The 14,257-nt window shown below is 39.0% G+C and overlaps 1 protein-coding gene across 2 annotated transcripts in view; it reads right to left on the bottom strand.

Annotated features, from left to right (window-relative positions):
- EDC4 (enhancer of mRNA decapping 4) overlaps positions 1–14,257 on the bottom strand; it is a 29,951-nt gene that overhangs the window by 15,038 nt on the left and 656 nt on the right. For both annotated transcript variants that reach the window (XM_089539502.1, XM_089539503.1), the window contains exons 2-15: positions 11,508–11,664; positions 10,797–10,908; positions 10,053–10,152; positions 9,708–9,897; positions 8,991–9,138; positions 8,449–8,553; positions 7,730–7,839; positions 7,509–7,592; positions 6,868–6,963; positions 5,677–5,779; positions 5,145–5,325; positions 3,918–3,990; positions 2,557–2,648; positions 1,512–1,708 (exon numbers count right to left, since the gene is read on the bottom strand). In XM_089539502.1, the coding sequence (XP_089395628.1) occupies positions 1,512–1,708; positions 2,557–2,648; positions 3,918–3,990; positions 5,145–5,325; positions 5,677–5,779; positions 6,868–6,963; positions 7,509–7,592; positions 7,730–7,839; positions 8,449–8,553; positions 8,991–9,138; positions 9,708–9,897; positions 10,053–10,152; positions 10,797–10,908; positions 11,508–11,664 (1,748 nt within the window). The remainder of the gene's footprint in view (positions 1–1,511; positions 1,709–2,556; positions 2,649–3,917; positions 3,991–5,144; positions 5,326–5,676; positions 5,780–6,867; positions 6,964–7,508; positions 7,593–7,729; positions 7,840–8,448; positions 8,554–8,990; positions 9,139–9,707; positions 9,898–10,052; positions 10,153–10,796; positions 10,909–11,507; positions 11,665–14,257) is intronic.

The raw sequence follows: 14,257 nt of genomic DNA, 5'->3' as shown, positions 1-14,257 counted from the left end.
AGCACACCTTTCCCCACTATTATGTCTACCACTAGCTTCTCTAATTGTATTTGTCAGAACTTTGTATACTCTGCCCCCAGATACAGTCAATCAGTCTTCGGTGGATGATCAGAAAGATGTTTATTGCTGGAGTCACAGAGGATTCGAAGCTGTCAGTAAGGCACCTTGGACAGAACTGAAGAATTCTGTCCAAGACACCCACACATCTAATAAAAGTTTTTGAAAATTATTAGCTCCACCGCATCCTATTGGCAGGCTAGCCATATATCAAATTAACTTCTGTTGCATTTTCTGTTTTTGACCAGGACAGCTTTTCTCTGTGTCTTAGCTGGGTTATAACCAGGCACTCCTGTGATAATTAAATCCTTGCAGTCTTTGAACCAGCCAAGGAAAAAACACTCCCATACATTCCTTTTACTAGTCCCCAATTATCTCAAGCTCCCTCTAAAGCTGCCTTAGTCCATGCAGTTAAAGATTTGTTTTAAACTTATAAAACTCCACATTTTAACTACCCATATGAAAGTCAATCAAACCATAGTTGGTTAAACCCCAAATAACTATTTGTATATATTTTCCCAAAGAATCACAACCCTTATAGTGTATATTATATAAACTATAGGAATAACAATTGACCATACATGTATAATATCATATAACATATGTCACCTCCATAAACAAAACTTGGAGTCCCCAGCACTATATCATGGCAGGATTAGCTCAAGTCTGACAGTACTACATATTATATAACCACCAACCAAGTTTTCTTTCCCCATTTCTTCTACCTTCGTGCCCAAAGGAAGATTTTGAGAAACCTGAAATTGAGCTCGATAGTATTGTGATTAGTCCAGAATTAGTTTGGAACAATTCTCACAGATTTTTTTCATTCTAACAATGTGCTTGTGCTTCTTAGATTTAAGTTTTATTATACGGTTACAATCTTTCTTTTGTGAATTGTCAAGAATGCTTTGGGCAGCAAAAATGTAATGAATAAAAATTTGAAATCATGACACTGCTTCAGTTTAAATAAATTCATAATCATCTGTTTTAAAACATCACTAACCACACAACTAGTCTAATTTGTAAAAATCATTGTTATAACTCTGGTGTCCTTACTTTTGTACCAATAATAACAAATTTATTCAGAACATATTTTCCTGGGTAAATGCTACTCGCAAATTCCATTCAAACACTGCCTTTACTGCAATCAATTTTCTCTCTCTATTTGCATTTAAAATGTACTGCAGCAACTGGATCAATATCCTCCCCTAAACAAGCTGAAACTACTAATTTCCTGAAAGAAACAAGCTGATTCCCTTAAAGCCTTTAGCAAAGCAAGCACAGACTCTTGAAGTCAGAATCCTGTCTGTGCTACTCATAAAGTAAATAAAATATTCAGTTTTAGGAGTTCAATGTAGAAAATGTTTTCAAACCCTCTACATTATACTCTCTTAACTAAGGCAGCAAGGAAAATATGCAGGAAGTCTGTCACACAATCAATTCAAGGCAGTTACCTGTTGCAGAGATGTACTGGGAGTCATGAATGCATCTGGAGTCATGAGTTTCGGTTTTGTATCATTGGATGGGGAGAGGAAATCCACAGGCACAGATAGCTCTGAAATGCGGCGTAAATCTGGCTGTGAGCCATGCATGGATCCTTTCTCTGATCCCAGCCCTTCTGTACCTAAGTCAGCCATGTGGTCTGGGAATGCTTCAGAACACACAATATGGATTAATAGCAACTCAAGCCAAGAGCAAAGAGAGAAATTATAGCCACATACAATCACACTCCTCCCCAGGCATGTAACTGAAATTGTGCTGAACACATAAGGTGAAAAAGACGCCAAAGTCCCCTGGCTGTTACTAGATGCTCAGTAGCTGAAGTCAGGGTCAAGTAAGCGAAATATTAAACATAGGATGATGATGATGATGATGATGATGATGATGATGATGATGATGATGGATAATTGGTGATGCTGAAGAGTACATGTGTTGCATCCAGAGCCTCCCAAGTGGAGTTACTTGGGAGGCTTTGGATGCAGTATATGTACCCTTGTCACTGAACTTATGATCCCTCCTATAGAAACGAAGTCCTACAATTAACAAAGCCACAATCAGGAGTCCAGAAATCTTCCAGTAATTAGAACACTGAGCAACAGAAGCCAGAAGACTTATGATCTGGAGGTCTTCAAATACAGCTAAAAATGTCAAATGTCATTTTAAAGAGACAGTTAAAGTGTGCCATCATCTGTGATACTGAAATTAATACCACCACTAAAGTGGCTGTAACGTCTAGAATGAGAACTTTAAAGTACAAGCCTGTATGTATCTATTCAAAGGGTAGGCTGCAGTGAATTACATGGGGCCTACAGACAGACACACGCTCCTGGATAAGTGTGTACAGCAGCCTTGCCCAACCCATTCCCCTTCACATGATTTTGTTTATAGTTTCCAAACATTTCAGGAAATTTAGCCAGCAGCTATGCATTATAGGAATGATAGTCCATGACATCTGGAGGGTAAGAGGCAGAAAGAAGTTGATGTATAGAAAATGCTCACCAAAATCTTCATGGGAGCCATGAGAGGGTATTGGAGCAGCTGTGTCTGGACTGTGAAGAGGTTGGAATCTGATTTGTACATCCTGAAGGGCCCTGTAAAAAACAAAACAGGCATGTATCATCAGTTTAAAGACCTCACCTCAATCTGTTGAATCAAGTACTATGCTAAATCTGTAATGCTATTTCATGAAAGGAGAGGCTAGAAGCAAACTCAGTTTAAATGCATATTTGAATATTACTAGGATGTCTGCCTCATAGAATATTTGTAGTATACTGCCTCATAAGGCAGTGTGGAGAAAACTTCTGTTTAGTCTACTGACTCTAGTCCTCAACTGAATGCTATAATAAAATAAAACAAACATTTTAAGTTCATTCATAAGCCAGAATTTTCTTGGTGTCTTACAACTTACACTGGCACAGTATTTTGTTATTCTAACACAGTGCACAGCAGCAGTGAGGAGATAACCTTCTCTTCTACCTCCATCCCTAGGAATGGAGATCTGGATAGAGATCTATTCCTATGCCAGCTCTCCTATTGCCTCACCCATTTTACCGCTGCTACTCCACTGGCACCAACACCACCATTGTTATGCTAACAAGCAGGACTATGACCATTTGGACCTGTGCCTGTTTTTAGCCAGAGAACTCTGCCAAATCTTTACTGTAACACATTCAAGAATTCATTATGCATTTAATACCAGCAGCAAAAAATGATATGTGGAAATCTAAAGGAAGACTAAAAAGAGAAGTTTGAGGTGGGGAAGATTTAAAAAAAATACACTAGTATTATATCAGAGAGAAGAGGATTTGGTGAAATTTGGAAAGCTATGACAAAATATTTGTTCAACGTGTATAATAAATAAAACATACTTAAACATATGTTTGAATCTAACATATTAAAAAATCTTAAAGTACAATTAAAAGAATAAAAATAATTAAAAATTTTCACCTGGCTAGAAATGGGAATATTTGCTTTTACCTTACTTTTTGTGAGCTAGTTATGAATTCCAATTCCTTCACCAGATATATTCATTTGAATGAAAGTGAATATTGTTTCATAGCACCCTATGCCATTCAGTAGTTTAGAAATGATTTGCCATAATTTGGGATGTGATCTCAGACATGCAAATTCTACACATATACAAAGCTAGATCCCTCTCCTTTATAGGAAGCCAACTTTACATCCTCTGTTGGGGTGGTCATCTGTTTGTTGGTTGATTTTTTGAGGGAAAGCATGGAGGAAAACTCCAGAGGGGTTGAGAAGGAGAGCTGCCAAATTAAGACATACCAGCAGGCCGGAACTGCATTAAGTCAATGTAGATAGTCTAGCAAAGAAATAAGAAGCTGGTATCAAACACTCACTTAGTGTGGACACAGAAGAGTTTGATCAGCACTCCTGCAGCTGATTCTACAGCTCCCGTACCCTGGGTGCCTTCTGGAAAAACAACAATAGAGAATTGTAATTTGTTTCCTCAATTAGCCTGGTGTCAGCAGCAGAATGAGGACCAGCCAGGACTGCAGGTGATGATGACAGGACCCCGAGTACCCAAACAATGATAGTTCCTTAAAAATAGATGTGACCCTTTGTATACAAGCTCGCCAAACTAAGAACAATCAGGATGATATTTAAAGGAACCCAGTTTGTTCTCTCAAGAGCTTAACTTCCTTCAAACATTTTAGTAAATCAAACTTAACCTGGTCTCCCCTGAGCATAGTAAGACAGGGCTGGGCATATTGCAAGAAAACATTCAGATTGTTCTTTCTGGAAGTAAAGTATAGGACTAGCATTACATTTACTCCTATGACTGGATTAAACATATCACCAGCTGTGAACTGTGAAAACTGTACTTCTGTAACAAACCACAGTGTGTTACTGATGCTAAAATAAGCCGCTCAGAGTCCCAGTCCTAGGAAAAGAGTGGGATGGATATATATATATATATATATATATATATATATATATATATATAATAAATTTGTGGTTTATAGCAGAGGTGGGTATCATGTGGTCCTGCATATGTTGTTGGACAGCAAATCCCAGCATTCTTAGCCACTGGCTGTGCTGGTTAGGGCTTCTGGGACTTGCAATTTGATATCCTCTGGAAGGCTGGACAATTCTCATCTGTTTTAAACCAAGGATAGGGAAGAGCTTTTAAACTTTGCAAACAAAAACAATAATGGTTTAACAAGCAGGCAGCACATCCCAATTTGGAAATCTCAACAGATTTAAGCTTAGTTTGTAAAGAGTTTTAAGTAAAATAGGAACTGCAGGTATTCTACAATGGCTGAGGCCAAGAAGTGTTGACCAAATGTTACACAGTGTTTGGGGAATCTGGCTAGCTACCACATAGTAAGGAACATGGAAAGCTGGTTTATACTATTAAGAACAGTGGTTCATCAAGCCCAGTATTGACTGGCAGCAATTCTCCAAGCATTCAAACAGGAAGACATCCATTTCTTTACGAATATGCCAGAGACTAATTTGGGGTCCTGCTTACAAAGTGTGTGCTCTGCCCCTGAGCTATAGCCCCTTCCTTGTTTCACTCTTCACCTTCCTGACTTAGGAATGGAACCTTTTCTGCCACTCACCTGCACTCAGGCCATCACTCTCCTCTTCTGCTGGCAGGACTTCTGTATGTCTCAGCCGGCAGCGACTGACCACCTGGATACCGAAGCTCAAGACTGGATGGGTCAGCAGGAACTCTGAAATGGAGCTGAAAAATGCTTTACCCTCCTCTTGATTCTGGACAAGTTCCATCACATACAATACCTAGAAAGAAGGCATCAGGAAAGCATCTAGTAGAAACATATGGTGACAGGTTTCCTGTAACAGGAAGTGTACATACACATACACCCCCACCTTGGGCCAATAAATATGTTAAAACAAAACAAAACGAATAGCTTTACCTCCTCAATACCAGCAGGATAGATGCCCAGGAGATCTGAATGAATTCTAGATTCGTATATCTTTCTTTGAACTTTTTAAAGTTTACAGTGTGAATAAATTTTACTGCTTAAAACATAACTAGTGTAAAAAAAATAATACACGTATCTACATTAATCAAGCTGTTGTTATTGGCCCAAGACATGCTGCAATAAGTTAACAGATGTCAATGCCCACCTTTCGCTGCACATCGCTCAAAATCAAATACTCAGCAGAAAGATCCAGGCAGGCCTTCAGGCTAGGAAGGACACTCAGAGAGCTGAATATATCTGGAGAAAATCTGAAATTGACAAAGCATACACACAAGTTATTTCTGGTTGTCTGCAATCACTTTTCATTTAAACAATTATGCCTACTGTCAAAATGTCAACATATGTGTCCTTTTCAGACTTTTAATAAACGTCCAGAAGAGATGAAAACTGTACCTTGTCCCTTCTCTCAACCTTGGAGCTTTCATCCCATAAGTGAATAATCTACAGACGTTCCGGTAATCTTGTACTTTTTTTTTGCCATTTCCTGCTACAAAGTCTGGATATCTACAGTGTTTATGAGTTGAGATTACATTCATAACAGAATGTGAATGTCAGTAGCAAAGAGTAGGGAACAGTTTCCGTCTCTAAATCTCCAAATTCTAGTCTTACAGAGAAAACCAATTTTCTCTTTTTTTCCAATTCTTATACATTATGCAAAACCCTAACATTTTGTGCGAACATGGTCATAATATGAGCCCTGGTCATGTTTCAGTCTAAAATTTTAGTACAGGAAGGGAGATCCTGAAATCCTATTCCTTTGTTTAAAAACAGAACAAATACACATCCCAGTACATTTGAAACCAGAGTTACAATACTACTTGACATTTAAACAGCACTTCTTGAATATTCAAACTGCTTCCTAATCAACAACCAGTAAGGTAGATATAATGCCATACTTCACACACACTTTGGGATAACAACATTATGGAGAAAGGGGGAAAATGTGCTCTTCTTTGACCATTTTATGAATTTAAAGGCGAACTGTAGTTTGAACTGAGGATTTCCTACACTGTAGCCACTGTATTGCATTAGCTCTTATATAACATAGGGCTAAAAAGCTAGAAAAGGACTCAATTTATCCAGGAGCACATCTTTTTAGATGTACTAAAAACAGCCCAGAGCAACATTTTAAAAGGAGTGGCTAAGTTGGTTTGATTATATTGAAGGAACTTGTATAGATGGATATTCATTCTGGTCAAAGCTATGACTGAGCATAAAGGGGGGGGGGGGAAGGGCACAGAAGGGGGGAATGTCAACCAAGGCCTTGCCCACTGAAAGCTCCTCCCAAATTAAGGCCATCAATAACATGTAGCTTGATGACCATGGTAATTCTCACCGGACAGTCTGCAGACAAGTCCATGACACAGTACACCACATTTTCAGCTCTCGGTTCTGATCTGCTCCTGTAATGAGAAACCTCCAAAAGGGAACTCTGTAGAAATGAACAGATGTATGGAAAGAAGTGAAGTAAACTAGGAAAAGAAACTGTGATTACTTCAAAACTCTCTGCCTTCCTCAGAATTCTAACTTGCAGATTTCCTGGCATGAACTATGTGACTCTCTATAGGGCCTAAATATCCTAAAGGCACCAGATCCTGGCTGATCTTGGAAGCTAAGCAGGGTCAGCCAACCTGGTGCAGACATAGTCAGGCTTGGTGGTCACCCTCTATCTTCCATTTGATGCTTTACTGAGGAAAGACGGGTAAGTAGCTATAGGTTTATGGTACAGAAACAACTAGATCATGTTGAGCCACACTGTAGGCAATCAGTCAAGTAAAGGTGGATATTTTGGACAAAATAGTTGAATAGATAGTTGACAACATCATTGCAAACCCCACTTTTTAGTGTTCTGTTCTTTTACTACAGTGAACAACCTCCCACCCCCAAGAAAATATAAGTCACATGCAGCTACTTTCCCATGCAGACCACTATCACTTTTCACTAAAAATGGAACAAAAAGCCAGGATCACTTCTTACTCTGGGTCCTGTTTTTTATGATTGTCACAGAAGAGTAAGCAGGAAAGGGGTCTGCCATCATGGGGTTTCCATTCATGGAGACACCTAGGTAAGAAACAAAAGAATCAATGACTGACAAGACTATTGCTTCGTGGGTACAGAGCTGAAAGGCTCCTGCAACTCAAGGAAAGTCAGGTGCATGCTGACCAGAGGCCCACCCTGTCTTTTGCTTCTGAAGTTACCTTGGTTCATCTTGCCCTTCAATGTAAATCTGCCAGAATTTGACAAAGCCATCATGGCTTGCTGTGGCCAAGACAGTGCCATCAGGGGAAAGGGCTCCTTCACTGAGGCGCTGGAAAGAAACAGAAAAACTAATTAAGATTTTACCTTTAACCAAGAAATTCAACTTCACTGAAGTAGGAGGCAATTGGTTGCAATGAAGAAAGCAATCTGATTTATTTATTTATTCATTTACTGTATTTATACCCCACCCTTCAGCCCTAAAGGCTCCAAGAGCGGCTTACAATTATCATTATTTTTAATTAGACAGTTCCCTGCCCTCAGGCTTACAATCTAGAAAGACTAAAAAATCTGAGGATTCATACTGAATGTAACGCTGAATCATACTTGTTTAAACCACACAATTTGTCTCACAGACTAACAGTCTCGTTTTACTTTAGTAGTGGTACACATTGTTAATGTGGCTGCATTTCCCCTGCTACATCATTTGCTCCATTTCCCCTAAGTTGAGCACTGTTTTCCTTTTGGAAGAAGACCAATGAAGAGAAGACATGAGTAATGTTGCCTTTTTGGTCCCCCTTTACCATTTCTCCATCTTCTCCACACAGTGGTCCTACCATTTCCTTGTTCTCCCTTTTGCAACAGACATAACAAAAAAGTCCTTTTTATTGTTTTTAACCTCTGAAATGAAGAACCTGCCATACACTAGGAAAGCTCTTACCGTGCTGTGACCTTTCACCACAATAAAGCCTTCTTTGATGTTAGTCACTTCCACTGGCCAAGAACTGTGGTTGGCTCGGATTATATCAAGGTCCCAGACCTCTGCCTGCAGAACAGAGAACAGTATATACACAAAGCACATGCTACTCTTGTGTTTTCCTCCTCATAGTTCAAGTCTGCCAAACAGAGCACTGGTTTGTTTTGTTATATTATTAACACTTTTTAAAATCTAGATGTGTGCTCATAAACAAGGAAGTAAACCAGATAGAAAAGGTTTATTTCCTAAGTAAATAAAGAACTCCCCTGGGACTAACCCAGCCTGGAAGCCCCTCACCCCACATTCATATTAAAATTGCCTTCTGTGACCCTTAAGAGGTGTGGGATGGCATTTTAAGTAACACAATTTTTAAAAGACTTTAGAAGACTTGCTCAGATAAAAATTGACTGAGCATGGATTAAGTCTTAATGTCATGCAGACATATACTTATCAGTATTCCAATAAGAGGTACTACCTCAGGATGAAGGAAAATTAAAACTATTTACCCGATCCTCATGCAACAGAGCCACAGTCTGACTGCCTTCCTCACAGCTGTCCTCATTCTCATCAGGGATGAAAGGACACCATATGATCCTTCTGAAGCTGTTCAGAGGAGTCCCATCAGGTCGCTTGATGTTCACTAAAATCTCTTCTCTGAGTAACATGTTAAAGAGCTACAGATTGTTCTCTTTGATAAAAGCCTCCACCAACAAGATTCTCATATTAAAAAAAAAAACCTCCACAAAAACACAACTTTGTCTCTACTGCTCAATTCCAACACTTCCCTACTTGCAACAAAATTCATAAAGCCTAGGCCTCCACTAGATGGTCCATTCATTGTACTATTTAAAAAATCCCAAAAACTACAACCACACGTGGAAAGCACCTGGCATCTCCTTTCTGCTGGTTTCCAGCTTGTCAAGTGCACCAGCCAACTAAAACAGTTAAAACAGCAATTTCAAACACTTCCATGTATTGAAGCTGACCAGTCAGAAGTAGTGAAGAAACTGTCACCCCCATAGCTAAGGGGATCAGGCAAGCTAAAGAGGTCCAAGGTAAGTTGCATGGCACATACAGCTCTGCCCTCCAATGCTCTGCCAGAACCTCCTACTACTCAGCATCTTCTGCTCCTAGCTAATTTTATAGCCAGCCATATTCTGACCCATGTATCTACCAGCACTAGAACACTTTCCCACAAAGTATAATCTTGAGCAATAGGATACTGGATTCTTCCATTTTCCATGGCCAGGCGCCACACAAAAAGGTTGCCGGCTTCATCCAGGCAGGCCAGCTGATTGGAGTTAAGGTGAGCAAAAGCCAGGTCTGCAACACCACCAGTGAAACCTTTCAGCAGCGTCCGCTCAGCTGTGCTGACACTGAGGACTCGCACCATGGCAGAGCCATTGCTGGCACCTATTGTGAAGGAACAAGAAAAATATTGGTTAACATGAAGAAGGCAATACCAATGCCCTTAGCCCAAGACAAGGCTATTACAAGAGAACACAATGCGAAGGAAGATGAATTCAAAGCATCATGTTGCACAGTAATCAGTGGGAGGACCAGCTCACCTCTAATGGCATATGCCAGGTAGTCATTTGACACAGCTATCAGATTTCCATAGTAATATTTCTGCTCCCAATCATATCTGGCTACTGGCTGGATTTTTACCTAGGTGGGGAAAAGGAACACAAAAACCAACTGAAGTGTGGAAATAAATACAACATTTACCAAACTAGAACAGCTATTGTATGGGAGAAAGCTTTAAGATAGGTGGGGTGAACATGTGGCTTACTAGAGTATAAACTGCAGCTCACACCATTCCTCACCACTAGCTAAGGCTCATGGGAATTACTGTCTAAAAACTTTATGGAGAGTCATGTCTTCCTGTTCATTGTCATAAAATGTCCACTATGCGTTCCAAGACAGCATAGAGAAGATAAAGTGATACGGGCAAGTGGCTGAAGAGAGAGGAAATGGTTCACCCATGATATGTGGAAAGCTTCAAACACAAAACTATAGATTTGGGCAAACATATCCTGTCTAATTAGTATTATTGGAATTAAATATGTTGTAGAAGTTGTTCGGATAACAAAGGAGGAAGGTATACAAAAGAAACTGAGGGTGGGTGCATGTATCACTTAATGTGATCACTGGAGCCTTAAGAATCAAAACAATCTTGCTCCTTCAAAATTTTTAGTTCATAAATTATTGGTTCATAGCACCTAAAATCTAAACTGCCTGCCCAACAAACCTGGTAGAAGGCTGGGGAAAGCTACCTTGTATATTGATGAGATTGATGTTTTTATTTTTACCTTGTTGCTCCCTCTAGCTTTACTGGTGATGCTGGAGTCACTGCTGGCAACTATCTCAACATCTTTAGCAGTGATAACCATACAGGTGGAGCTATCATCTCCAGAGAGGCAACTAAATGGGGACAGGGGTCAGAGAGGAGGAAGACAGAGAAAAAGTCAAATCAAAACATAAGGCTGAAACCATTCTGATATGTACAGTTTTCAATGCTCCAACTGCCCCTAGTTTTTGATGCATGTTAAAAACATGTTTATCTGAGCAAGTCTTCTTGATTTAATCCAACCCAACATTTGTTTCTTGGACCTCAGAATGGGCCTTGTGTGCTCCCTCTCTCTGTGTGTATATGTTTTATTCATATACTTTGAAATATGTGAGTGTAAGGAGTATATAAGTATTTACAAATAACTATACTAAATAAATGAATAGCTTAAAAATAGGGCTGTACTCACTAAAGGCTCAAAATGGAACAAGCGTACTTGCCACTGTGATGTTACTATTTTACTATCTGCCTTTCCTGTGGCAGATGATCTTTCTGTAAAACTGGCCAGCTTGTTAATGTTTTTATTAAATTCACTGTACTATTGGTAGAATACTGATTGAAATGATGTATTTGTAGAAGAGGTGGCTATCAACCAAGTTAAGTTCAGCAGACCTATGTTACGCAAATGCTGTATTCTCCACTTTGCTTGCCTTCCATCCACCAAGATACCTACATGACTTGCTTCTCCTGAAGTGCTCCCAGGGGAACTGTTTGAGGAACAGGCTTGGTTAAGGAAACTCCATCTCCAGTTGCAATGGGATCTGGCACCAACAAACCATTTAGATCTCCATTGTACGAACTAGATGATCTTTGGTTTTCATTCACAGAACCTGAATGAAAACAAGAAAAGAAAGGTTATATGGGCATCAAGGGCAGGATTAAAATGTGAATTATCTGGGCTTTCACTTTCATTTGCACTGGATTTTTAAAGTTATTTGCAAGGCTACAACTAATGGAATGAAATGCACAGCCATACTTAGTATAAAGTGTAGAGATTTTTTTTCCCCTAGCTGTGTCTGTTTTAAGTTTTGTAAGTTTGGGGAAATGATGGGAAATAAATAAATAAATGTTTGTGAAAACATTTCTGGGCATAGCTTCTAACCCTAGCTATGGGTTGGCAGTTCAGACATCACTCCAAACCAATGCCAGCCATAACTCAGTCTATGACTCCAGCCCCTGAATGTATAATTTAGCACAGACTTTATTACAACACTTTAGCAAAACTATTCTTTTTCATGGATATGAAGGGCTAATTGTATTTATTTGGAATATTTTCAGAATATTTTACTCCACTTAATGAGTAATGTACAAATGAAAATCAGAAGATTAATAAAATACCATGTATAGTAAACTACAAGTTGACCTCATGTATAAATCAAGGGCAGGTTTAGGGGCCAAAATTATGGATTTTTAATACAACCCACGGATAAATCGAGGCTAAAACATAGAGGCATGTAACAAAAGATGTAAAGGATGAATCAAAGGAAAATGATGCCAAAGAACTTGGGAAATCTGTCAGGCGTTATTGTTTGCAATCACCCTAAAAGCTGGATAGATGAGGAGGAACTACAGTAAATGGTGGCTGTGCAATTTGTGTTATTTTTTGCTGCAAACAGGAGGGGAACTGAGTGTATAGGAAGCAACAAAAAATACAGAACTAGAGAAAAGACAGGCCAAAACTTCATGGGGCATCTTTCATCTGGTATAGATGGGTGAGAAAATGAAACAAGGAACTGCATGGGATCTCCAAGGACAATTCTGAGCCCTTCAAATCTCCATTTTGGGGGAAATATTTCTTCCACTACAACTAACCCCACAGGAGATGGGCAATTTCTCTGTTTTTGGCCACCTGGGCTAGTTTAGGTCTAGAAGACACCTTTTTTGAACCAGGAAGTAAACCCTGAACGGTTATGGGAGTCTCAACCCAAATGAGCAGAAAAGATGTTCAAATGGAAAGAACGCTAACACAAGGAAACTGATAACACAGGAAGAGCGGCTGTTTAGAATATCTGAGCTTGCAGAAATTGATAAACTCAATACTTTAACTATAGATTTGTATTTTTAAAGGGTTAAGAAAGCATTGCGGAGTTTATGAAGAAGAGCCAAAGTAATGTTTTAGTTTTAGGGTTAGAAACATAGTGGGAGCTTGGTATCTGCTGGGTTCCAGGGCCCTCGCGGATACCAAAATCCAGGGATGCTTGAATCCCATTAAACAGAGTGGTGTAGTAAAACGCTGTCCCTTATATAAAATGGCAAAATCAAGGTTTGCTTTTTGGAATGTATATATACTTAATAATGTTTTCAAGCTGCAGATGTCCTCTGAAAGAAATGGCTAACTGCGATTGATAGATTCCATGTTTGTGTTTGTTTTATACGCTGCTTTGGTTTTTTATTGGTATTTAATTGTATAGATATATTTGACGCATGTTTTTATGATGTGTGTGTTTTTAAAGACTCTGTGAACTGCTTTGATCGTCCCAGAAGAGCGATATATAAATAAAGTATATTCTATTATGATATTATTAATCTGTGGATCCAGAGGGACGACTGTAATAGAATATATTATTTAACAGAAGTGTGATGTTGGCATACTTATTACAAATATAACCATGTAGTGTTTATTAAGAATTATCATTAGAAGGAGTAGGAATAAAGGCATAATAATAACAATAAGATAGTAAATTGGAAGCCTCCTATATTCTCTTGTATGTGGAGGGTTGTTTTTTTTGGGGGGTGTAGAGGATTTTTAGTTTAGTTGCGTGGGTTGGGGAGTTATGTTTGTGATCTTTGCATGTTGTTTTTATGTCAACTGTGTTAATATATGGGAGTAAGAATATGAAATTAAATATGAAAGCATGCTAAGAAATACATTTTGCTTTCATTTCATTTCCAGTCATAGAGAAACTGAAAGGCAATGTCTCCCAGAGAAATGAAACTGCCAGAACTGGCTCCAGGCTCAGTCTTCCTTTTCCACAGGAATAAAGGGTATAAAATTAGGGTTTTATTTTAGAAATTGTAAATTAAGTTTGCCTTTAATTATATGACGTTCAAGCAAACCTGGTAAAACATTTCACTAGGTCTTTGAAATCACCTTTGCTCACCGGTTTACAAACAGTCACTGTAAACGGAAGAAGAGGCAGAATAAAGGGCTCTCCTGCTGCAAATGACTTAATACCCATATCATTCCCCCGCTTGCGCTCAAAGGAAACGGCTTATTGAATATCACCCCCAAGGTGTTTTTATTGCTATAGAGAGAAGACTTGTGGATGGGAAGAATGTGGCTTGAGTCGTGTCTGGCAAAGAATGTCCATTAGAGAAAAAGGAGTGTATAATATGCCCCCAAAGTCCCAAAGGAGAGAGACAGCAAGAGAAAGGCATACAGGGAAGGGCTCCACTATATATATATATATATATATATGCAAC

The sequence above is a fragment of the Sceloporus occidentalis genome, unplaced genomic scaffold, assembly GCF_023333645.1.
Source record: "Sceloporus occidentalis isolate IW3139 unplaced genomic scaffold, rSceOcc1.0.p SCAF_10, whole genome shotgun sequence".
Taxonomy (NCBI): domain Eukaryota; kingdom Metazoa; phylum Chordata; class Lepidosauria; order Squamata; family Phrynosomatidae; genus Sceloporus; species Sceloporus occidentalis.
Note: the sequence above shows the minus strand (reverse complement) of the source record. Positions and strands in the feature narration are given on the sequence as shown.